This window comes from Hemitrygon akajei, chromosome 10, assembly GCF_048418815.1.
Source record: "Hemitrygon akajei chromosome 10, sHemAka1.3, whole genome shotgun sequence".
Taxonomy (NCBI): domain Eukaryota; kingdom Metazoa; phylum Chordata; class Chondrichthyes; order Myliobatiformes; family Dasyatidae; genus Hemitrygon; species Hemitrygon akajei.
The window spans coordinates 46,007,146-46,034,469 of record NC_133133.1 but is presented as its reverse complement, the minus strand read 5'-3'; the positions used below and the strand labels follow the sequence as shown (position 1 = coordinate 46,034,469).

General features: G+C 38.3%; 1 protein-coding gene across 2 annotated transcripts in view; it reads right to left on the bottom strand.

Moving 5' to 3' along the window:
- The window catches only part of cenpi (centromere protein I), a 73,283-nt gene that overhangs the window by 33,380 nt on the left and 12,579 nt on the right, over positions 1 to 27,324 (bottom strand). For both annotated transcript variants that reach the window (XM_073058167.1, XM_073058166.1), the window contains exons 5-13: positions 26,412 to 26,460; positions 24,148 to 24,194; positions 22,440 to 22,529; positions 18,862 to 18,984; positions 18,500 to 18,649; positions 16,906 to 17,026; positions 16,308 to 16,399; positions 15,070 to 15,181; positions 7,745 to 7,809 (exon numbers count right to left, since the gene is read on the bottom strand). In XM_073058167.1, the coding sequence (XP_072914268.1) occupies positions 7,745 to 7,809; positions 15,070 to 15,181; positions 16,308 to 16,399; positions 16,906 to 17,026; positions 18,500 to 18,649; positions 18,862 to 18,984; positions 22,440 to 22,529; positions 24,148 to 24,194; positions 26,412 to 26,460 (849 nt within the window). The remainder of the gene's footprint in view (positions 1 to 7,744; positions 7,810 to 15,069; positions 15,182 to 16,307; positions 16,400 to 16,905; positions 17,027 to 18,499; positions 18,650 to 18,861; positions 18,985 to 22,439; positions 22,530 to 24,147; positions 24,195 to 26,411; positions 26,461 to 27,324) is intronic.

Genomic DNA, 27,324 nt, shown 5'->3' with positions numbered 1-27,324 from the left:
CTAGTCTGATGCCTTGCCCACTAGGCCACGTGTCAACACTGAGAGAGATTATGGTTTCAGAAATACTGTCAGAGTAGACTAGACTAGTGGCTGCAATATATTTTACAGATAGTACAGCAATCAAAGTTGACCAGAGGCAATTTATGCTTAGGATGGTGGATGGGGTACTGATCAAGAAGGCTGCTTTATCCTGGTGCACTGCACTGGGAACATTGGTGGAACTGCAAACATCCAATCATGTGTCTATGCAGCACTCTTTAAATGTGTGCTTTATAGACAGGATGTTTTTTGAGATGTTTTGTGCGCCACTTACTATAGGATACAGAAGGTATTTCCAGCTGCTATAATCACATCACTTGTGTGGCCGATCCAGTTGGCTATCTGTCAATTCAGATCCCAAAGTTATTCATTGTGATAGACTCAACAACAATAATGCCACTGAAAGCCAAGGGTAGGTAGTCTGACAATAGAAATCATCATTCCCTTAAAACTTTCTATGGTGTGAAAACTACTTGCAATGTATCATCCTATGCCCAGATGCTATCTCAATATTGCTGCATATAGTTGTGGATGGTTGCATTTTAGGAGATATGACTAGATTTCAACATCATGCAATTATCGGCAAAGATTCCTACTCATAATCTTATGATGGAAGCATGATTACTGATGAAGCAGTTGAAGATGGTGGCCCAAGAAATCAACCCAAGGAACTCACGCAGAGTTGTCAAATGGCCAGGATATTAATAATAAATTTGTGGAGCAGTTCATACAGATGATGATGTTCAAAGTGCTTTACAATGGGATAAAGATTCAAGATTCAAAAACTTCATTGTCATTCCAACCATACATCAGCTCCGCAGGGCAAAAATGAGACAGCGTTTCCCGGGGGAAGTGCAATCATAACATAACAAACACAACAATAAATAGTAAACAAGACAATAAATAGTAAAACACAACAGCCAAATGTCGGTTAAAATCAAGTTATAAGTGTCCAGTGCAAGTTAAAAGTGTCCAAAGCAGAGTCAGGTAGAGCAGCTATTTCGTAGTCTGACTGGTTGTTTAGTAGCCTTGTGGTTTTTGTTTTGATGCTCCTGTAACGTTTGCCTAATGGCAGAAGAACAAACAGTTTATGGAGAGGGTGTGAGGGGTCTTTAATGATGTACCGTGTCTTCTGGAGGCATCGACTCTGAAAGAGGTCTTGAACAGAAGGTAGTGTTATGAATGATGAACAACTCTGATGGACAGAAGGGTATAAAATCGCCAATGCCCCCCCCCCCCCCCACCTTTGGAGAATCGCAAATCGCTACTATTCCGATGCTGTTATCAAGGGAGATGAGAGAGACACAGGAAAGCTGCCAAGACAGTTGTTATTGATAACAGCTTATACAAATTAATGAGAGAGAGGCACAGCTAAAGGGGAATGTCTCCAGCTAACAAAAGAGAACGGAACCATTGATTACTGCTATTGTCTTTTGGAGAAGGTTTGTGTACTTGGTACTGTTCTATTCATTGAAACCCCTCAGGGGGCAACCAGAGTGGGCTGGTTTGATGGGCTGCATCATCTCAACCTGATTGACACCTGAGATCCCGTGAGTGGGGATAAAAGTGAGGTCTGGGGAACACCCCTCAGACGCACCAGGAGGAACACTACGAGACCGGTAGGGGCTTGTGTGTGTGTCCACCCTTGCCTTGGTGACGAGTCCTCCACGGAAGAACGGTCTAGCTAAAGGACGGAGGGGTCATAAGTGAATGGCCACAACAACAACGCATCGACGGATCAAGATCGTAAAGGAAAGTTGGCAAGTCAATAGCTGTTACTGTTCTCTCTCTCTCTCTCTCTCTAACAATTGAAACACCGCGACCAACAACTACCACAGCCTGCATGAACTGAACTGAACTTTATATTTCCATCTGACAATTCATTATCCCCTAGACAACGATAGAGCTTATTTCTTATTGATTATTATTATACCCGCACTTTTAGGTTTAGTATTGATGACATATTATCTGTATATTTGCATTGATATTTTTTTGTGTATTTTTACTAATAAATACTGTTGAAAATAGTATCACCAGACTCCAATGGAAACTTCTATCTTTGCTGGTAAGACACCCAGTTACGGGGTTCGTAACAGTAGGGAGACCCCAATAACCTTCTCTGCTCCCCTAACCACCCTTTTTTGTCAGCAGCACTGCAGCTGGAGTACCAGGTTGTGATGCAAAAGGTTAGCACACTCTCAACCACGCCTCTGTAAAATGTAGTTAAGATGTTAGTGGGGAGTGATGCTTGTTTAAGTTTGCTCAGAAAGTGCAATCTCTGCTGGGCCCATTTCACAATCCCAGTAGTGTTCCTGGACCAAGTGAGATTGTCCGAGATCTGCACCCCAAGGAACTCGATGTTTTCAACTCTCTCCACTGTGGAGCCGCTGATGCTGAGGAGTCTGTGCTCAGGCTGAGACCGTCTGAAATCAACGATCATCTCCTTAGTTTTGGTGACATTAAGCATCAAGTTGTTGTCACTGCACCAGCTCTCTAGGTGTTTGACCTCCTCCCTGTACATTGTTTCATCATTTTTGCTGATGAGCCCCACCACTGTGGTATCATCAGCAAATTTAATAATCAGGTTCCCCTTGAATCTGGCTGCACAGTCATGTGTTAGCAGTGTAAACAGCAATGGGCTAAGCACACAGCCTTGTGGGGATCCAGTGCTCAGTGTGATGGAGTCAGAGATGTTCCTGCCAGCACAGACTGACTGTGGTCTCTCTGTAAAGAAATCCAGAATCCAACGACACATGGCAGTGTTAAGGCCAAGCAGTGACAGTTTCTCCACTAGTCTCTGCGGGATGATGGTATTGAACACTGAACTGAAATCAATGTACAGGATTCTGGCATAAGTGTCTTTATTGTCCAAGTGAGAGAGAACTGTGTGCAGTGTGGTGGATATTGCGTCCTCCGTAGAACGGTTGGGACGATAAGCAAACTGTAGAGGATCCAGCGATGAGGGGAGGCTGGCTGTGATATGAGGCTTGATAAGCCATTCAAAACATTTCATCACTATGGGGGTCAGGGCGACGGGACGGTAATCATTCAGACAGGCTACAACTGATTTCTTCGCTACAGGGATGATTGTGGAGGTTTTGAAGCATCTGGGGACAATGGCTTGACTAAGGGAGATGTTGAAAAGTGCAAACATGGAACTAAAATAAAATTAAATTAAAATTACAAATAAAACCTGAAAATAAAAGACAAAAAGTAAGATTAAATAAATAGGCTTTTTGTTGGCATTTAAAAGTGTCAACTAAATCTACATTCTATAGTTTTAGATATTGAAGCCACAGTTCAGGAGTGTAGTTTAAAAAAAAACCTGACCTGCCAATTATCTTTTCAGGCAGATTATTTAAGAGACCAGCAGTAAAAGACCCAAGAGGATTATAAAACAAAGTGTGTGATGTACACTGGTCCCAAAGCACTAAGAGCTTTAAAAACATAAAAAATAACTTTAAAATCAATTCTAAAAGATACAGAAAGCAAATGCAGGGTAACTAGTATGGTACTGATATGTCCCCTCATCCTAGATTTGGTTATAAATCTAGAAAGGACTATAAAAAGTGCATTGCAATAATCTAGTCTGTTCAATACAAAGGGGTGAATTAATTTTTCAGCATCATTATGTGATAGAAACAAACATACCATCGTAATATTCTTTAAGTGTAGAAATGCTGCTCTGGTTGCTTTCTTTATGAGGGAGTTAACTTTCAAATCTGAATCAAGGATAATATCCAAGCTAGTTATTTCTCATTTTACAAGGGGAGCAAAGTTATCAAGTTTATCTCCTCTAGCTTTGAAACCAACCAGAACCATGTTTATTTTAGCTTAAGGAAATTATTGCTCATTCATTTGCATCTCATTCATCTGTAAATTCATGGACTTTTTACTCTCCTCCCATCCAGTAGGCACTACAGGAGCCTCTGCTTCCACATCAACAGGCACAGTAAGAGCTTCTTCCCTGAGGCTGTGACCCTGCTGAACCTCACATCACAGTGCTAAGCAGTATTGCACCCATATTGTACTGTCTCAGTACTTTTATATTTGTGTGCTATAGCACTTACTTTTTATTCCCAGCTATTTTATAAATAGCACTATTCTTTGCATTTCTGGTTAGATGCTAACTGCATTTCATTGGTTTTGTATCTGTACTCGGCACAATGAGAATAAAGTTGAATCTAATCTAATCTAATTACAGACATACCAGGAATCAAAAAAGATGGGTGTTATCATCATGCTCCACAGAGATGTGCAAAAACCAAGTTATGCTCTCTAATTATGTCTCCTAAGGGAAGCATGTATAAGGAAAAAGAGTATGGGACCAAGTGAGCTTCCCTGAGCAGTACCAAAACATACCTTGTATCTCTTAGGAAATTGGTCTCCAAGACAAACAAAAAAAATCTCCAAGATATATTAGTGAAACCAATTAAGGGCACTATCAGAGAGGCTAACCCAATTCTCAAGGTGATTTTGGATAATCAACCAACAACCACAAACAACTTCTTTTCAACATACGAGTTGGACCACTGAAGTGTGTTCCTCTTATAGTCTTCAGTTTTACAAAGCATTCTTAATATCCATTACAGTCAGGCTCATCTCACTTCTTGAATTCAATGTTTTTGTGCACGTTTTGACCAAGTCTGGATCCGAGGAGTCCAGGTAAAATTCAATCTGTGCAACAGTATATTGACAACTAAGTGCCACCTGATGACGCAGTTGCTTGTAGTATGCATCACTTCCGATGATTCAGTCTTGTTGATTGGGCAGTAATTAGAAGAGTTTGATTTAACCTAGCTGTTGCCAACAAGAAATAGTTGTGCAAGTTTCCACATTGTCATTTGCTATAGGTGTTGTATAGGACTGGAGTAACTTGTCCAGAAATACAGCTAATTCTGGAACCCAAAGTCTTTAGTATTATAACTGTCCAGTTCCTGAACAATAAGTGAACTAAAGTGGTGATCCGCCACAATAGATCTCTACTCGTTTGTACAACCATTCAATTGATTACTGGCACTTCTGCCAGGCACGTGACTGTCTCATCTCTTGTTGCAGACATGCCTGTAAATTCAAGTATCAAAGAAAATACAATTTCATGCATCCTGTTTCCACTATTCAGTCCTCAATTATGTAATTTTAAATCAAACCAGAATAAATTGGCTTTTTGTGCATGTAAATCTACGTTTAAAATTCCAAGCTACTAATATATCACTTTTGTTAACTTAATCAATGCTATGTTGTTTTATTGCTATTTGCTGAGGATCTGCTAATCACTTTTCACTATTCATATCACAAACTCTGAACCCTTTTCCTTAAAAGAACTTAGGGTACTAAACTGTACTTAACTCACTCAAATACCAATAACTCTAAATCTAAATATAAAAAGATTAACCTTTCTATTTATAATCAATAATCATAATCATCCAGGGACTTGGAAGCCATTCAAGTTATACCACAAGTCTGCACTCATCTGCACAACACCATCATGTATTAGCAATTATAGCAATCATCATCCTCCCATGTTATGAAACATTCATTTATAATCTGGTTGCAGTATTGTTTTTTTTAGATCAAGCAATTCCATTAGCACTTCTATGGGCAGATGGCAGAAAACAGGCAAAGACCTACAATTTTATTGAGTAGCAGGAATTCCCACAGTTATATCTGAAAGACTATGCTGTTGTATACATTTATTTCAGAATCCACAGGCAAACACACAAATCTGTAAAGTACACTGTTGTAGATCACTCAACATGTATATAATTGTTTGCTTCCCTGCTAACCAAATTGTAAATCAATATCACTTCTATATATCTGCGACACACTGCCAAGTTTTTTTTTAGCATGTCACACCAGACAGTCAGCCATTCTTGTCTGGCGTGTGGTGTCAGGATTGGTCTCCTTTCAGATTAACCAGGTAATGATATGAACGTTCCTGACTTGACCCTTGGTTTTTTTTTTTAACTCAACCCAGCACAGATGGAAGGCGTGCTTGGGGGTGGCCCGACTTGGATTCGGACTCCGGAGCCTTTGCTCCAGAGTCCGGTGCTGATGCCATTGTGCCACCAGCCGGCCCACACTGCCAAGTCATTCTAAATGTTCGTAAAGTAGCAAGAAATCCAACCTAATGTAAAATCTTCCATGGTCTGTTAACGTCTTTCCCTTAATATGATGGTGGTGGTGGTAAGTACCTTCTAGAACTGCACTTCTGATTGAAACGGCAACCCCAATGTTATGAAGTGGGAGATTCAAGGATTTTCATCAAATGACAATGAAGTAGGAGAGGTATATTTCGTCTGTGATAATTCTCGTAAATTTCTTTACATTTTAAATGTCGCCTTAAGTTTATCATAGTTTAACTCGCTTCAAAAAAGGTAACCACCATGGAGGTTAATGTCATTTGTACATGGTGGCTATCATCATTATTTGGGGAGAAGTTCGGAAGGTAATGTCACAGTTGAAGAGATGTGTAAAATATCTGATGCACAGTGTCAAAAAAGTATTAAGGGGTTTAAGCATCTTTGAAAGGGATAATCTAGCAGGCCAGGAGGAACTATACTTCAGGCTGTTAAAGGAACCAACAGAGGACGTTTAGGATACTCTAATTATTTGTCAATCCACCCCCCCCCCCCCCCCAGTCTTAGAAGTGGTGCAAGAACTCTTGGCAGCACTTAATGTGTGGTAAAACACAGCCCCTCACCCAGAAAGGACAATAGAAGGCAAAACATTTATCAGAGTTTAAAAGCTAATGGGATGTTTGCTTGAAGATCATGTTCAACAGGGCCTCAAGGCCCAGAAAGATGAGAATAGGCCAAATATATCTTTTTTAAATTACATAGGACATCATTAAGCCGATGGTGTCTATTGTGTTGTAAATATTACATAGTTTTATGGTAGTTGCAACTGGTAAACTTTGTTTTGATTCTATTTATTATTCAGTTTTTCTGATAAACAATTTTCATTTTTTGTCTTGTTTACCCTACCCCATTAATATCTTCTGTTATTCACAAGTCTTGATTATTTTCTTTCAGCTGGTATCAGCAATTTCTCCTAGACTTCGCCCTTTGAGACCTTCTCTTAACCCTGCCCATCTTCCTATGCAACTTAAAATTTGTTTAACTTCAAACTCTTCCTTAGCAGATACAATCTCAAGCAGCACTGGTGTTTCGATCAAGGTATTTAGACTGGTGACACAAATTAGAAATGATTACCTTTAATGGACAAGTGGCCCTTTTGCGAGTGCCACTTTTCTAACATTTGTTAACTTTCCCATTTCTCAGATCATTTGTCTGTAAAGACTCAGAATGAAAATTACACATTGCTCACCTATAATCCTCAAATCTGTAACAGGAGAATGCTATACTGCCAATCTGGATTGATTTAGGGAAAAGAAGTGTAAAAATGAGTATCTAGACTTGTTGTTATCTGTTTCTGGGCAGGAATATACTCTCTTACTCTGTTACTGCCAGCAATTCCAATTCCTTCATTGAGGTTTACCCAATACCAGTATTAAAACCAGCTTCTCTGCAAATCACACAGAAATGCTCAACATTATGCAGTACTGTATGTTTAAGCAATTAACCATTTTTTTTTAAAAAAGAGAAGCAATGTTACTTATGCAAACCTCCCTCTGATGGGGCAACATCACAGTTGAAAAGCCTTTGAGCGAAAAAGGTAAGAGTGCAAGTAGAAGTCTACTTACCTTGAAATAAACTGAAGAAGTGAAGAACAATTTCCTTAATGGATCAAAATAAAGGGAAATAATATCTGTAATTACACAAAACATTGAGCAACAATTTGAGAACAACTTCCACACACAATTTGACAATGAGAATATTTCACTGAAATCTTCACATGCAATCATAAAGGTGACTTGTGTGTTCTGTGCATTAACCCTTGAGACCCCACTGCATTACTGTCAACACACAAATTATTCAGCACCACCACTGACGACATTAGTGTGCCTGAAGATGCAAATGCACAAATGTACAATGTATATCCTTATAAAGTCACTTCATGCTTATTGGAAGAATGGGCAAAAAAGTGGCAGATGGAATAGAGTGTTGGGAAATGTGCAATAATACGTTTTAGTAAAAGGAACAATAGTGCAGACTATTAACTAAATGGGGAGAAGGTTCAAACATCAGAGGTGCAGAGGGACTTTGCAGTCTTCATGTAAGGCTCCCAGAAGTTAAATTACAGGTTGAGCCTGTGATAAAGAAGGCAAATGCAATGTTGACATTTATTTCAAGGGGAATAAATAATGCTGAGCCTTCATAAGACACTAGCCAAGCCACACTCATAATACTGTCAACATTTTTGGGCCCCATATCACAGGAAGGATGTATTATCATTGGAAAGAGTCCAGAGGAGGTTCACAAGGATTACTCCGGGAATGAAGGGATTAACATATGAGGAGCATCTGGCAGTTTTGGGCCTGTACACTCTGGAATTTGGAAGAATACAGGGGGACCTCATTGAAATCTGCCGAATGTTGAAAGGACTAGATAGAAAACATCCTCTCCACATCCACCCTATGGTGGGAGTATCCAGAACTAGAGGGCACAGCTTCAAAGTTGAGAAGTGACCCTTCCTTTAGTAAGGTAGATTCTTTTTAGTCAGAGACCAGTAAATATATGAAATACTCTGCCACAGACTGTGGTGGAAGCCAAGTCAGTGTGTGTATTCAAGGTGTAAGTTGACCGTTTCCCGGTCGGTCAGGGCATTAAAGGATATGGTGAGAAGGCAGGTGTACGGGGTTGAGTGGGATCTGGGATCAGCACCTTCATGGAATGGCAGAGCAAAGTCGATGGGCTGAATGGCCTAAATCTGCTCCTATGTCTTATGGTCTAAGTTCAAATCTCACCTCAATTAAATAAATGTGAAAGAAAGAACCAACATAAATACTTCCAATGACAAAACATCTAGGCTTCCATAATAAACTATCTGGAACTCTAACATCCTTCAGGGAAGATGAACTGCCATTGCAATATGGTTGAATTTTGGCTGCCTTCCAAAATAGCACATCAAGTCACTTAGTTCAAAGGAATCATGGGTAATAAATGACTATATAAGCAAAGACATATCTAATAACTGAATAAAAGACATTTTAAATCTCCATCCATATGAAAAATATTTCAGAAACAGGGTCAAAAGAAAGTGAGGTACTTAAAACAAGTACCATCAGAATGGAAGAGGCAAACTAAGAGGGCTACATGTCCCAAGGGTGTAACTTGCATCTAGTGGGTACAATGGTCGTAGATTTTTTCATGATTTTTCCCAAAAGTGCCCCGGACACTAGAAAGGTTCCAGCAGATTGGGAAAATTTAACTTTCTGTTCAAGAGGGGAAACAGATAGCAGGGGAACAAGTGAAATCCACCAAATAGCAAGACATTCAGCACATTATTGCATATGGTCATGACTGATCATTTACCTCATTTTCCTGCCTTATCTCTTGGAACCACTTAAAATATAAGCCATCTACTAATCTGTTTTGAATGCAATCAGTAGTTCATCATTCACAGCCAATATAGTGACCCCACATAAATATCAATTGAAGACATTTTTCAGCACACCGAAATGCTGGAGGAACGCAGCAGGCCAGGTAGCATCTATGGAAAAGAGTACAGTTGACATTTTGGGCTGAGGCCCTTCTGCAGGGACTGGAAAGAAAAAAAAACTGAAGAGTAGAATTAAAAGGTAGGAAAAGGGGAGAGAGAAACTAAGGTGATAAGTGAAACTTGAAGGGGTGGGACGAAGTAAAGAGCTGGGAAGTTGATTAGTGAAAGAGACAGAAGGCCATGGAAGAAAGAAAAGAGGGAGGTGATGGGCAGGCAATGGAAATAAGGTGAGAGAGTGAAAAGGGGATGGTAAATGGTGAAGGGGAGGGGCATTACTGGAAATTTGAGAAATTGATGTTCATGCCTTAAGGTTGAAGTCTACCCAAACGGAATATAAGGTGTTGTTCCTCAAACCCATGTGTGGCCTTATCACGACAGTGGAGGAGGCCGTGGATGGACATATCGGAATGGGAATGGGAAGTGGAATTAAAATGGGTGGCCACTGGGATATTCCTCTTTTTTTCTAGCAGACAGAGCATAGGTGCTCGGCGAAGTGATTTCGCAATCTACGTTGGGTCTCACCGATGTACAGGAGGCTGCACCGGGAGCACTAGACACAGTATGTGAGTCCAACAGACTCACAGGTGAAGTGTTGCCTCACCTGGAAAGACTGTTTAGGGCCCTGAGTGGTAGTAAGGGAGGAATCAGAATCAAGTTTATTATCACTGGCATGTTGCATGAAATTTGTTAATTTGGCAGCAGCTGTTCAATGCAATACATAATCTAGCAGAGAAAAAATAATAATAATAATAAATAAAATAAAACATAATAAATAAGTAAATCAATTATGTGTATTGAATACATTTAAAAAACATGCAAAAACAAATACTGTATTTTTTTTAAAAAGTGAGGTAGTGTTCAAAGCTTCAATGTCCATTTAGGAATTGGATGGCAGAGGGGAATGGGAGGTGTAGGGGCAGGTTGTAGCACTTCTTCTGCTTGCAAGGATAAGTGCCAGGAGGAAGATCAGTCAGGACGGACGAATGGACAAGGGAGTAAAATAGGAAGCGATCCTGCGGAAAGCAGAAAATCGGTGGGGGGGAGAGGGGTGATGTGCTTGGGGGTGGGATCCTGTTGGAGATGGCGGAAGTCCAGAGAATTATGTGCTGGATGCGGAGGATGACATGGTGGTAGGTGAGGTCAAGAAGAACCCTATTCCTGGCAGGGTGGCGAGAAGATGGGGTAAGAGCAGACATGCATGAAAGGGAAGAGATGCGGTTGAGGGCAGCATTGATGTTGGAGGAAGAAAAGCCCCTTTCTTTGAAAAATTAGGACACCTCCTTTGTTCTAGAATGAAAAGCCTCATCCTGAGAGCAGATGCAGCGGAGATGGAGGAATTGGGAGAAGGGATGGTATTTTTACAAGTAACAGGGTGGGAAGAGGTATGGTCCAGGTAGCTGTAACAGTCCATGGGTTTACAACAGACTTCAGTGGATAAGCTGTCTTCAGAGACAGAGACAGTGAGATTGCGAAAAGGGAGGGAGGTGTTGGAACTGGACTAGGTAAATTTGAGGGCAGGGTGGAAGTTGGAGGCAAAGTGGATGAAGTCATCGAGATCAGCATGGGTGCAGGAAGCAGCACCAATGCAGTCTTCAATGTAGCATAGGAAAAGTGCGGGACGGTCACCAGTATAGGGTTGCAACATAGACTGTTCCACGTAGCCAACAAACAGGCAGGCATAGCTGGGACCCATGTGAGTGCCCATGGCTGCACTTTTGTTTGAAGGAAGTGGGAGGAACCAAAGGAGAAATTATTTAGAGTGAGGACAAGTTCCGCTAGGTGGAGGAGAGTGCTGATGGAAGGGAACTGATTAGGTTTGGGGTCCAGAAAAAACCCCACAGAGCTTTGAGGCCTTCCTGGTGGGGGATGGACGTGCATAGAGACTGGACATCCAGAGTAAAAATAAGATGATGGGGGCCAGGGAACCTGAAGTCACTGAAAAGATCCAGAGCATGTGAAGGGTCATGGATGTAGGTTGAAAGGGACTGAACTAGGGGAGATAAAGCAGAGTTGAGGTATGAAGATACAAGTTCAATGGAGCAGAGACAAGATGAAACAATGGGTCTACCTGGTCAAGCAGGTTTGTGGATCATGGGTAGAAATTTTTCCTTATTTTAATCCCAAGTGGCCCAGTCACCTATCCCATCTATTTTGATTTTGAGTCTTAGTTCAAGATTTCTTAGCCATGTGAAATATTCTCCCCTCATCCATGCCACTGAGCTCTCTAAGAATATCATTGAGGTCACCAATCATTTTACCAAATTCTAAAGAAAGCACCCTCAGCAACTTAGTTGTGATATGACCAAGCCAACATCTCAACAACTGGTGCTTAATGCATCTTTCCTCTCAGAGGTTCATGAATTTTTTGCATTTATACTCCAGAGCGCTGTGACATGGGAATCTTTGAATATACAGTAAACTCCAGTTAATTGTTCCAACATCAATAAGACAAAAAGAGTTGATTGTGGACTTCAGGAAGGGTAGGATGAAGGAACACATACCATTCCTCAGAGGGATCAAAAGTGGAGTGAGTGAGCAGTTTCAAGTTCCTGGGTGTCAATATCTCTGAGGACCTAACCTGGTCCCAACATATCAATGCAGTTATAAAGAAGGCAAGACAGCGACTATACTTCTTTAGGAGTTTGAAGAGATTTGGTATGTCAACAAATACACTCAAAAACTTCTATAGGTGTACTCTGGACAGCATTCTGACAGGCTGCATCACTGTCTGGTATGGCGGGGAGGGGGGCTACTGCACAGGACCGAAAGAAGCTGCAGAGGGTTGTAAATCTAGTCAGCACATCTTCAAGGAGTGGTGTCTCAGAAAGGCAGCGTCCATTATTAAGGACCACCAGCACCCAGGGCACGTCCCTTTCTCACTGTTACCATCAGGTAGGAGGTACAGAAGCCTGAAGGCGCACACTCAGGGATTCAGGAACAGCTTCTTCCCCTCTGCCATTCGATTCCTAAATGGGCATTGAACCCGTGAACACTACCTCACTTTTTAAATATATATTATTTCTGTTGTTTGCACAATCTTTCGTCTATTCAATATACATATACTGTAATCTATGTACTTATTTATGTATCATTATTATTATTATCTTTTCCTCCTGTATTATGTATTGCATTGAAATGCTGCTGCTAAGTTAACAAATTTCACGACACATGCTGGTGATAATAAACTGATCCTGATTAATTGGGGCACACGCTTATTTGGGACAACTTTTGAAGAATAAAACCTGAGCGAGAAAATAGCCAGGATCCCCTTTGTTCATTTGGGACACTATGCTGCTTAAGTGAGACAGCAGACTGTTGCCGAATAGTTTCTAACTAGCATCAGTCACATGAGCCATTAGACACTACAAAGTGCTTAGAGCGAGCAGTACTTAAATAGCGTTAGTTTTGTGTGTTTGTGTTTAAAAAGCAGAAAAGGTCTAAGATTCTGCCAACAGTGGTGTCATCACAGAATTTATAGATGGCATTTGAGCAGTGGCCACTACACAGTCACAAACGTAGAGCAGTGGGATAAGTATACATTGTTAAGGTACACCTGTGTTGATTATCAGCAAGGAGATGTTATGTACTGACTGGTCTCCCAATCAGGAAGCTGAGGATCCAATAGCAGAGGGAGGTACAGGGACCCAGGTTTAGAAGCTCATTGTTTAGAACTGCGAGCAAGATTGCTAAACATCAGCCTAATGTATGTTTCACTTTCAGATAGTGCATTCCACATCAGAATTTAGTGAATAAAATTTTCTCTAATCTTTCCAGGTTAATAACTGATTTTTAAAAAACAGTGGAAGTTCAGGCAAGTTTCAAGGAATCAAAACAAATTAACTTTCAGGTCTACTGTCTATTAAATTTATTAAAAGATACTTAGTGAACACAGAGATGCACACCAAATTAGAAGGTTATATAGTGTCTATATTTAAAACCGATACATTAAGAAAATACTAACAAAATAAAATTTAATGTCATGCAAATAATGCAAAACAAAATCATGATGAAACAAAGAATACCTGCATCATGATCTAAAACATGAATACCATGATCTCACTAAAACAAATTCCTACCTGCCACATACAGCAATAAATTGGCCCACAATTCTGTGCAGAAAGGCCGACCAATGTCGGGAGTGCAGGACAAACAGTATGGCCTCTCATCTCTATGATGTGAGACTATGAACTGCACCCTGACTGGCAAGGTCAATGTGGGCCATTTTGGGGAAAGGGGCAACACCTGGTCCTTGTATTAACAGATCACTCAGATCCTACAGGATTGTCCCTTCACATTTTGTTGGATGTAATGGAAGCTGGTGTCTCCCCTTTCTTCATCGGGCTATTCAGTTCTCTCCAAACCAATTGCCAATTCTGAAGACTACAGTTGACCTTGTAATTACATAAAAATATCTGGGCTAGGGGAAGTTATCCTAGAAATAGTCTAGACTGATTGTATTCACAGCGCAGTCTTGATCTGCACATCTCAGCACTAACTCTAACCCAAAGTGCCCATGTTTTCTAAGATGTGTCCAATATCAAGTTCCCAGAGGTAGCCTCTCTATGTGAATTGTGGTGAAGAGACCAGTAGAGAAAAGTGGCTCATGCCTGTTTCTCAGAATAGCAGTACTGTCAATAATACATATAATGCTATAAAAACACATCATAGCACAGATTCCAATACAGTTCTTGCTTCTGGATACATACCTCAAGCATTACATGAACAGAAAGCTCATGATTATACGATTGTTTAATGTCCAAAACAATTCTGCTTTTCAGGGACGCATGATAACCTTTTAAGTACATTAGACAACCAAAGAATAACAGAAGGAATCTCAATGCATCACAAAGCAGAGAGCTTCAGGGCTTGTAGTGGGAGCTTTGCAGTTTATAATTTACATTGCTGACAAATTCAGAAACGACATAACTGTTGTAATTTGCAGCTGATAAACTGGGAGAAGCAGCTGAATCCCAGGGGACAACTTTTGTGGCAGGGGTAGAATACTGACAGTTGCAATTTAACTGACAAGCTTAGATTGAAAACAAATGGGTTTAAAAATGTGTGCCACACACAAAATGCTGGTGGAACGCAGCAGGCCAGGCAGCATCTATAGGGAGAAGTACAGTTGACGTTTCGGGCCGAGACCCTGTCTTCTATCATTTCAGATCTCCCCCTCCCCCTCTCAAATCTCTTACTATCTCTTCTTTCAGTTAGTCCTGACGAAGGGTCTCGGCCCGAAATGTCGATTGTACTTCTTCCTATAGATGCTACCTGACCTGCTGCGTTCCACCAGCATTTTGTGTGTGTTGCTTGAATTTCCAGCATCTGCAGATTTCCTCGTGTTTGTGTTAAAAATGTGTGTCACTAGTTATGAGAAATAGCATACAAAATATGACAATTACCTACCAGAACTTGGTGGAATCCAGGTAAGCAAGGCAAAGATCTGAGAGCTACACCAAAAACTATCCCAAAGAGTTAAGCTCTTGAACACAAAATCCTCACAGCAGGAGAAGCCTTCCTGAAAAAGCAATTACATTTCAAGCTGTAAATGTAATCACAAACTACATGCATTGAATGTCTCTCAACATGTTTAAAAGAACTCTTTTTTAAGCAGGAAAAATTGTGATCTTCCCTTTCTTTTATTTTACATATCTAATGACTATCATATTATATCAATTATCAAGTGGAAGCCCATTGCCTGGTTCTACAGCCCTAAATTACACTTAATTAGACAGCAAAAGTCACAATTTATGGTCAAACAGTAATAAGTGTCGAAAAATTACTTAGCTGGCATTCCTGGATACCACAAAAAATAAAACTATGAACTGATATTAAACTTGTCTAATTATAAATCAATAGCATGAAACTTTCTGTTGCCAACCCAAAATTGCCCCCTTTTCTGCTACTGTCGTGACTTAATGAATACAACAGCTGCTTATGAACTTGTTCCTCATTAACTGTGACAAATTGTTTCAGCAGCAGCTTAATAATTTCAACCTTTTTATGTGGCAGAACTCAAACAGATATTTAACTACCAGAAAGTTCACTGCCCCATGTCAGAAGTTCATTTGAATACTCTGCCAGATGGAGATGATGGTTAATGGGAAAACAACTTTCATAAGCCTTGGGCATCTGCTGAAAGGGGGTGGAAAGAAAAAGAAACATACAGGTACCACTTAATTTAAAAAAGTAATATTCACTAATTGTGACTAATGCAATTGAATTTCCGGGGTAACATCCTAAATCTACAAAGTGCTTCTTTCACTTTCGGTATTGATTAATCTTTACAATTAAGCCAACCTTTAAATTCCAATCAAATTAACAACAATCTTTGCTAATAAAGCAGATAAAGGAGTGGGGTAAATTTGGGGAAAAGAACAAAGGAGACAGATGGGAAGTATGAATGAACAAATTTCTGCTTAATGTAATCTTTTCCTTGAACATAACCTCTTCATTAGTTGAAATATTTATTTAATCAAGTAACCATCAATGATTAATACTCAGCTCCAAATACCTTTGTACATTCAGATAAATAACAATAGTCAAGCAGTGACAAAAAAGTTCCAAACTAACTTTGTTACTTTGTATTCAGTTTATAAAAGCAGATTTTTAAATTGCAAATTTAGCATTTTCAATACTCTTACTTGCAGAAATTCCTGAGTTCTTATGATGATGTTTAAAAATTTCTTGAATTCCTCCTCCTTTTGCAAGGAGTCCCCTTTGCAGTCTGCAAACTCTAAACAAAAATATATAGATTTTTTTAAAAACATGTTTGGTTTGAAATGAAACCCACAAAGTCCTGAAAAAAAGGTTTAAAATTACCAAATCAAAAGCTCCCTCTATTCATCATGAATATTGTTGGTTAATACTGGCCATCAAATGCTCAGTCAATAAAATTTACATGGAGTTGAAAATATCAGAAATAGCAAAACTAATGAAGAGAATCTAAATAACTTTTTCCTTTATATCTTAGAGATCTAAACCTTTCACTATTCATAGATAAAAGCTGTATATTGAACTGAAGTTCCAGAAATTCTGCATGTTATTTAAGAAAAGTAAATATACAATTATCTCTCTTGCTCTAGAGGGCCTACTCTATCTTTCATTGCTTCTTGGGAAAAGACATTTAAACAAAACTTGCAATACTCATACCCTTATTGTAATTCATTATTTGTTGATCTAGTGTAATGTGTTTTAAATTTTGGCTTCAATAATACAATAAAGAATCCTTCATTATCTCACCTTCCTGAAGAGTTTGAGCCAGCCAAAAATCCAGACGAAGTAAGGCGGAATCATCTTTTACCCAATTAATGTAATGAAGTAACAGAGGAGACCTTAGCACTGAACCCATCTGTGCTGGAAACTGAATGAATGGGGAGGGAAAAAAATGGTACAACTAACACAGATGAATAAAACATCATCAGAACATGAAAGACAACAACTAGCTCTCAAACATCAAATAAGTTCCAAGACAAAAAATAGACCACCCTCATCATTAAATGCTTTAAAATTTACTCTCTTTGGGGTTGAGGGCACAATCTGCCACAATATTTCAATTTTGGTGTGTGCTGATAATTTAGCTGCACTGAACAAAGACAGTGAACTAACAATATTGGTAAACCAAGTTGAAAATAATTAAAATACTGATTTTTGCTTTTCCTGATCATCTACTGGAATGGAAACCCATGACCAATTAATCTACCAACCGGTATGTCTTTGGACTGTGGGAGGAAACCAGAGCACCCGGAGGAAGCTCACACGGTCATAGGGAGAATATACATACTGCTTACAGGCAGTGCCAGGAGTTGAACCCAGGTCGCTGGTACCATAAAGCCTTGTGCTAACCACTATGCTACCAGATCACAGTGTTATTTCTCAGGAACAGTGCTGAGATCTGTTTTTTTTATATTAAATGACTTGTATATAACTGTAATATTGGTAAATAATGAGGAAGGCAGTAATAGATGCCATGAAGATACAAGTACATAGAATGGACAGTGGCAGAAGAAATCTTATTCAAAGAAATGATAGCCCTTCACAGTTAGAATAAAGACAACGTACTAAAAGGCTGAGTTCTGAAGAAAATGATGAAACAGAGATAACTGTGTAAACATCTTTGTAAGTAAAAAGCAGTACTGATAAAATGATCAGTTAGGAAAACATATGAGATCGAGAAATTGTTAAGTAAAAGCAGACAGTACAAAAACTGAGATGCTGAGATGACACAGAAAACAGTGCAAGAGTAACTAGAACAATGCATTCCATTTCAATCGCACACTTTGGATAGAATGTGAACAAAGAGGTGTACAAAGTATTTATTCCAAAGAAATTTTCTAGTCACCAGGGATTATACTAGAAAGGAAAAAGTAGAGTTTTTCTTCTTGGTTAGGAAGAAATTAGATTGAAATATACAAAATTGTGAACAGTCTACGGGGCACTGTTTCCCTTATTACACTGGCTGAAGACTGAGGACACAGATTTAATATGTTATGGAATACATTAACTATTGATCATGTAAAGAAAGAGAAGCAACCAACAGAGAATTGGACAAGCACTTGAGAATAGTTTGCAGAGCAATGGGTAAAAGAGACAGGAGATAGGACAGATAGAATTGTTCTTCTTGGAGTTATCACAGAATTGGCGAGTTGCATTGCCTCCTCCTATGCCATAAGCTTTACAGGAGAATGCAAAATTGTTAAATCTAATAGCACAACAATAAAAAACATTTACTCCGCAAGTAGGAATAATTTTATAGTGTTCCATTCTTCAGAGTTTAAAGTTATTTAGTATGCAAGAATATTCCAAGGTCCATTACTTCAATTGCCTCTTTCCTTACCTCAATCCAATCAAAGTTCTGCAGTAGTTGAGAGAATGTGGTTAACTGCTCCAAAGGAAAGGTTTTGCTGTGAATTAGGAAATGAGGCAGTTCAGTCGTGTGTGCAGCACTACTGATACTTGGGATAACTTCTTGATGCATCTTTCTCCTCTGCAAAAGTGGAATTTAAGATTAAGACAATTAACGAACACCTCAATCTACAAGCAAAGCAAGTCAGCTTTCCATTTCATTACTTCACACCTGCTGTTAATATCACTTTATTCTGGCCATTTCCATAAAACTAGTTTATTTGTTATCAAAACATTAGAACAAATACAGTAAAATTGGAGTTTATTCAGTGACAAATAGTGAAATTTCCTTACCCTTTTTTGCATTGGAGGCTTTATTAAGTTTTCCAAACCTCGAGTTTTGGACAACTGCCTGTAACCATTGTTTTGGATCTTTTCAATGAATTTTTTCCAGGGAGAACTACACTCATGAAAATTCTGCATGGAAACAGTGATTTATAGTTATATGATAAAGTATTTTTTTGTGATGCACCAATCCAAAAAAATCAAACATATCACCAAAAGTCAAAATTTTAAAAAAAAGAAATGCTCCTGGTCTACACCAGCTCATTTGAAGTAATAAAAAAAATAACAAGGACTTTGATATTTGGTACCTGGATTTTGATCCAGTCAAGACTGATGGGGCTATGCTCTATGCAATACTACATAAGCAAAACTGAATTCTATACCAGCAAATATGCTATAAATATAAAAGGATATAGGATTAAATTTAAATTTAAAAAAATCTTACAACACAGTAAATCATATGAACTATGCAAATCTTTCAGCTTCCACGAACCAACTAAAGCACCACCTTTTTATGTCTAATATGCTGTTGCATTCCAATACAGGTGACTTCTGTGTTACGGAAGTCTGAGCAACAAAAAATTGCCCTTACAGAAATCACAAATCAAAAAATCTGAGATACAGAAAAAAATTCATTCTTACAAAAATTGTGAAAAGTAAATGAACAATTTTCTTCTCAATATCCACTTCTTGACATGTGCAGATGTTACAGAAAATTGTGATATGCATCTTTTTCATAAGAAAAACACCATCGGCCCATTCCCTTAATGTTGCAGAGAGGTTGCCTGTAAATGTCTTTAGAATCTATATAAACGGCCTGTGATGACTCAGACTGAACATTTCAAAATATTTCACAAATTGAACATTCCTTCATACATTCTTGTCTCACTGGTACAGACTAAAAGGTATTTTGTAAGTTATAAAGTATTTTTCACAACTGAAAGTGCTTGAAAAATATGTTTATAATAAGAAGTTTGGTTCAAACTGCAAAATTTTAAGTACCGGTACATACATCTTGTTAATTGCAGCATGCAACACAAAGCACACCATTTTAATATTAGTTTTGAAGTTCAGTGCTTGTATGAGCAAGACATAAGATATTACATGCACATGAGATTTTGAGAGTGCTGGAAACCCAGAACAACACACACAAAATGCTGGAAGAACTCAGCAGGTCTGGCAACATCTATGGAAATGAATGAACAGTTAACATTTCAGGCCAACACCCTTAATCAGGACTGGAAAGTAAGTGGGAAGAGAATAAGATGGCAGGAGGGGAAGGAGTGCTAGCTATAAGGTGATAAATTTTTGATGGTTAGGACCAGTTCTGCGAGTCAGTGGAAGAGAGCAAGTCAGGTCCATTGTCAAAAGGGGAGAGCTTTAAGGCCTTCTTGATGGGGGGGATAGAAGTGTATAGAGAATGGACATCCATGATGAAAATGAGGTGATTAGGTCAGGGAATTGAAAGTTGTTGAGAAGATCAAGAGCATGTGAAGTGTCATGGATGTAGCTGGGAAGGGACTGAAGCAGAGGTATAAAATGGAGTTGAGGTATTCAGACATGAGATCAGTGTTGCAGGAACATGCAGAGACATTGGGCTTACCAGCACAGTCAAGTTTATGGATGTTGGGGAGGAAGTAGAAAAAATAGTGTGGGATAAGGGAACTAGGAGATTGGTGGCAGTGGATGGGTAAAAATGTCTGAGAGTTGTTGCTTGGGATGTAGATGTCAGTCAAAAAAAATTCTCCACCTTCCCTCTTCTTCAATTCTTCACTCTGGCCCTCTCTTACCTCTTCTCCTCACCTGCCTATCACCTCCCCTTTCACTTTCTCCCATGGTCCGCTCTCCACTCATCAGATTTCTTCTTCTCCAACCCTTTGCATTTTCCACCTATCACCTTCTTGCTTGTTCTCCTCTCCTTCCCTCTCCACTATTTTCCTATTCTGGCATCTTCTCCCTTCCTTTCCAGTACTGACGAAGAGTGCTGGCCCAAAACATCAACTGTTTATTCATTTCCATAGATGCTACCTGAACAGGTGAGTTCCTCCAGGAATTTGTGTGTGCTGCATAAGATATTGTACGTGTGCTACTTACTGTTAGTGCAAACAACAGGGAACCATCAAAATGTTGGTCATACGCAGCAGATCAGGAAATTTTGATGGTGAGAGAGCAACAGGTAAATGCATAAAGCTAAAGTAAATAAGACACTCATTCCAATGTACTTCGCTAATTGTATGTTTGGTAAACCGCATTAATGGTGCCTGCATACAATGCTCTTTTGGTCAACATCTTCTGGATAGATCATGAAACCATATTTCTCATTTCTTTTATGTTGTTTACTTTTGTTTCTTGTCTTGAATGTGTTTCTGGAACTGCTGGAGCCTGTGTTTTGCAGTTTGCAGATCGTTTGGGTACTTCAGCCCTCTGAGGAGGATCTGGGAGGTAGAGGCAGCATCAGCGAACCTCGTATCGGGCAGACTGCAAGATGGGCGCAAGCAATGTTTGGCTCTATTTCACTGATTAAAGCTTCCATTGTTCACCAATTAAAGCAATGAAGACTGAAGCGAGTGCAGAGGGTGAGGACCAGCTGCTCTGTACCAGAGGGAAAAGCCAGCCGTTGCACCCAGAGTGTTGCCCAGGACTTTAGACTCTTCCTCCCCACCCTCACCCCCAGTCTTATAGATTTTATATTCTGTGCTTTATTCTGCGCTTTTACACCAAATCTTCTCGGTTTTTACTTGTGCGGGGAGGGGATTTTGGGGTTGACGTGCCTGTTCCATTTTGTTCACTTTTTTTTGAGTGGGAGGAAGAATTTGAGGGTCATGTGTCTGATCCATTTTGTTTGTGTTTGTTTTGCACAAGAGGAGGGATTTAGGGGGTGTTGATGCGCCTGATCCATTTTCATTCATTTTTCTTTGGAGGGAGGTGGGATTTGGGGGTTGATGATCGTGATGTCTTTCTTTTCTTTCTTGGTTTCATGGCCACCCGGAGAATTGTAACATTTCAGAGTTGTATACCTTGATAATAAATTAACCTTTGAACCTTTAATGTTTTAAAAATATTTCAGGATAGACACTGTTTGAATATGGAACAGTTTTTGGTACTCAGGGACAGTTAATAATGTTGATCCACAATAATTGTAGATAATAATAATTAATAATAATATTAATCCACAATTAATGTTAATAATGTTGATTTGTTCTGCAGATGCAAGTGCAATCCAACTTCATATTATTGTGAAATAGCCTCAAAAATTTTATAATATTTATTCAAGCAACCTGCTATTTGGATCTTAAAGAAACAAAGATATAAATACAATACATTGATGTTTTTGACTTCTTAAATCCCAAATCATTCACCCAGAGATTCAATTGGCTGTCCACATACAAATTTGAATAAACCAAGTAAAAGATAGAGAAAAAAATCCTCCCTCCCCACCTCACAAAAATGCAAATTTTAATATTGGTCAAGACAACAGGAAACTGAAATTATCTCAAAAAGGCAAATTCGTGAAAAAGAGGAAAAGCACCCACAACCCACACAGAATAGTGCAAAAGATTTTTTACAAGTCATATAAAAGGACTTACTTTGGGTTTTCCAGATAGTGTCAAAGAAACATATTCAGGTGCATGGATCTTATACAACAAGAGAAGGGCCACCAAGTGTGTCTGCATTCCCTATAAAAGAGATCATATCTGCATCTGTCAAAGCAGCTTAATGACAAAACCAAAAATTCAACACAGGCTTAGTAGCTTTTATATAATCTCAACTATCTTCCTTCATTCAGATACACAACACCAACAACAGGTAATTTAACCAATTAAATCAATTCTTCCATTCAGTTTGATCCTGACTGCCAAGTACCTTATCTATTTTTATTCAATTTTTGACCAAATGATTTCATGATCTTCTAGATCTTGGAGTCCCATGATCACTTCAAAACAACATTTCTAAATTTTACTCATAAATAGCCTAACTATAATTATATTCAGACTCTTCTTCTAGATTCTGTAACAGAGAATGAATTTCTACATCTACTTTTTTTTAAATCCAGCAGTGATTTAATTATCTCAAATCTCTGGATTCCTGAACTGAAGAGTATACAAGCTACCACAGAGGCCCTTGTGATTTAATTCATTAAACCGTGGTATCATTTTACAAAAACTGTGTTGTGCCTGCCCTGGGAAAGTTGGTACTTTCCCAAGATTTACCAACCAAAATATAGCATGGTTATACAGATTTGATTAGATGAAGACTCAATACACTTTAATACCCTTGAGATAAAGGCCAATATCCTATTTGTCAATGTGGTTACTCCTTGGGATAATTTAAATAATTAAATCTATTGCTATGTTGTTTCTACAATCATTAAAGGATAATAATGCAGAAGTAACAGCTAGTTTGTTCTTCCTTTGGTATGTAATCTAAAACAGCATATTGTGCCAAAACCCTGAACAGTTTATAGTAAGACTTGTTACTTGTGTACTCAAATCTACTGCAATAAACTTCAATACATCGCTTTTTTTTTGCTTGTTTGCTGCATCTTGATAACTTTAGTTATTCCACAGCTTATACTTAAGGTGTGGTCCCTAGAGATGTCACAGCAGTCAGGTGTGGTCTAATCAGACTTTTGTATTGTTATTATAACCCAGAATACTTGCCAGTTTAAAAGACAACATTCCATTATCCATTGAGATAATTTTCTGTATGTGATTTACAATGAACATTTCAATGATACAAATAAATAATCCCTAAATATTTTTGGATCTTCAGTTCTTCTAGTTTGATCCCATTTGGACGGTTCTGTCATTTTGAATGCGTGAGTTCACCTTTGGCAATATCAAAATCAACTTGCCACTCCGTCATGGCTTCTTTGTGATTTTAGCATGCAGGGATGCTGAAATTGTCTTGGTAGGCTTTTAGAGCTCCAAGCAACATCATAAAACTGTAAATAAGAGCACAATTAGGCCATTCAGCCCATTGAGTCTGCACCACTATCTGATCATGCCTAATTTAATATCCTTCTTAACTTCATTCTCCTGCCTTTTCCCCATAAACTTTTACGCCCTTACTAATTAAGAACAATCAACCCGTTTTAAATACACCCCATGACTTATTTTCATATTCAATCACAGGAGTAGTTGATCTTTTCAAAGATTTTCACAAGGCATTAGCAAATTCATCAGCTGAAGTTACTGGCTGTAACCTATATGCTGTTGAATGTCAATGGCAATAAATATTGAATGAAGCATTATACTCCTAGAAGTAGACAAATCAAACCAACTTTGCACTTACCATTTTGGACTGTAGATCTATTAACTTCTTAACTCTGAATCGTTTAACTGAGAATTGGCAAGAAAGCACAAGGTATTAGATGAAAATATGGCCACTCAAAAAAAACCCCTTTCTTTTGTTTCATATAATGTCACTGAGAAACATTTTGGATATTTTGCTGTGTATGGGTCTTTTACAACTACATTTTTATTACAACTGAAACCCTTATAGTGAAGTTGCAATCTGTAATTTGCAACACAATGAAATAGATGTGAATGATCAGAGAGTTTATTAGAAAGAAAATCATCCAGATTTCTCAAGCAGCATATCAACCAAGCAAAATCGATGTCATGCGACTGCTACACTATATTTGATCGTGACTATTATAGGACAAGTATTTCCCTTATGCTCATCTAGCAATCTTAAGTAGGGCAGTGACAGACCACCACTAGCTGTGCAAGAATCTAATCAGTGGTTTCAATTAGAGACAACAAAACAGAATTTTCTTATTTTGCAATATCAACTTTTACTTGAATTTACAGATTATGAAACAATCACTAATGTCCACCAATTAAAGCTTAAACAATCTAACGTACTGTTGACAATCATGTTATCAGATCAGATCATCCCCTGTCCTGAGTATCAGTCTGTTGTTGTTTGGTAACTGGCCAAGTCACCCTTCTGTAACTACAGAAACTCAGTAACGGTGGGGGAACTTTTAAAGCCAGATTCTGCAGGCCATCAGTTGGCTTCATTCCCACCGCACATCTGCTTTCCCTTTGTTTTCCCACTAAAGTTCACGCTATCCTCAATGCCCAACTTCTGGTTGATGCCCCAGATGCAGTTTGTTAAATCTCCAAATCCCTTGGCTTTGAGTAGTCAAAAAATCTGCTCACACTGCATCATCCTGCTTGTGTTTCAGCCTTACGTTTATCTCACTACAACTAAATATATCAGAAGAGCTACAATTCTTCAGCAAATTCTTCACTCAGAGGGTGGTGAGAGTGTGGAATGGGCTGCCAGTGTAAGTAGTGGATGTGATTTTGATTTCAACGTTTAACAGAAACTTGGGTAGGTGCATGGATGGGAAGGGTATAGAGGGGCTATGGTTTGGGTACAGGTCAACTGTAGTAAGCAGTTTAAATGGTTCAGCATGGACTAAATGAGGAAAATGGGCCTGCTTCTGTGCTGTAGCTTTCTCTGACTTCAATTAAAAATGCACCATCTATTATGACATGCCCTGGGTGATTTTGCATGTCTTTATGCATATAAGTGCCTTCTTTTTAGGTTTTTCCCTTCCATTTCCCCCCCTTTGCATCATTTGTAATAATTCAATGAATTGTCTGATTTAATGAGCTAATCTATTCCCTTGAATGAAATATAATTTCCTTTGATGCTTGACCAACAACAAAGCAATCCACACATTAAAGATGTGAAGAGAGAGCAGAGGGAGGTAGCGAGGTTTGTATTCCTAGAAAATAGCCAATATTACACTTTCCCATAATGCAAAACCTTGTTATTTGCACATGGATTAAGGAAAGCAAGTTGAATAAAATTGTGCTCCTTTATTTCTGCTCCCCCAACAAAATTCTGTATGACTGAATTTTATTCCTTATCTCAATTTTTTTTGAGTAGTGATATATGAATTCTGAAAGTAAAAAGTTTTGTAAGATGGATGTGCCTGTATTTTGGGTTTGATCTGTATTTTGGAATGGCTTCCAAAATGGCTTCGAATGGCTTTTGGAACAACTTCACTTCAGTAGCAATTTGAGGTTCATCATTTCTAAATGTGTACTCTGAGATCAATCCAGATTTGGGGGAAGCCAAGGTTACCTTTAACTTGTCAGTATTTTCTCAGTTCAAAGCCAAGATTCACAGAAAAAAAAATCAATCCAAATCACTTAATTTCCTCACAGCATGATGGGATCTTATGCACTGTAATTTTTTTAAATGCCTGAAAGCCCCAAAAATGTCTTTACAATACAATTGAGCTATTAATACAGGTTCCCTTAAACATGTTTTTGCTGCAAGCTTAGCACCAACATCAAACTAATTATACTCTGGAAAAGATGAGATGGAAACATCTGTGCTATAAACTGGCTGGAACACTTCCCTCAAGATAAATGGAGAATTGATCAATTGACTGACTGAACTTATATTTTTAAACTTGGAACACTGAACAAATTTCAAGTGCAATTTGATTCTCAAGTTACTGAATGCTGTTGTAATTATGATACACAATCAAAGCATTGTAAAATACAACTGTGACAAATCAGCATACGTACCATTTTCCTTTTTTGTCAACAGGTACAATAAGTGACATATATATGGGCACTGGAAAGAAAAAAAACTTATTTAATTCACACTATTTGAAATATCAAAAAGATAAACATTTTTATTACTTTTTAAAAATTTTCACCTTCAAAGCATTAGGTTGAATCTTATTTTAAGCATACCTGCATAGGTTACAGATATTTGGTTACTTCTCAACCGTTAAGTGGCACATCAGAAGCAAATTGCATTGCTTCCAAAATTACTTCACAATGAATATGCTTTTCATTTAACAAAGAATTATAACAGATTCTTTATTTAATTAAACCTCTTGCATTTGGAAAGTTGAGGAGAAATTTAACTGTGGTGTTTGAACTAGAAAAGGAATTTAAGGAGTTAGGTATAAAGAAACTATATTCAGTGAAGATATTATCATGTTGCAGAAGGGCCATTTTGTAATGAAATTAGGAAGCACTTTCCACATACACACGCACACAAAGTGAATTCACAAATCTATGAATACAAAGCAAATAGAAATTTTCAGGACTGAGAAATATGCCCCTTTATAGATGATAGATTTTTTAAAAATTAAAAGAGGCATGAATGAAATTAAGGTACAAATCAGCAAAACTCCTTCAGACATGAAGAGGCAAAATGATCTCTAGGTATCTCTACACTGCAGTTCTATTCCAGATAGTATCATGCATTTATTATCATAGACCATCCTGAAGTGTTGACATTTTAAAGTAAAGAGATGTCTACACTGCAAATGCCATAATTAGAATTAGAATTAATTATAATTAGAATGAATTGTTAGCAAAACTACCTTTTATTTTTCAAGAATGGTAAGCTTAGCTTACCCTTCTTGTAATGAATCTTTTTTCCCTTTCGTAAATTTTAAAATCTCATAACACAAACATAATACAT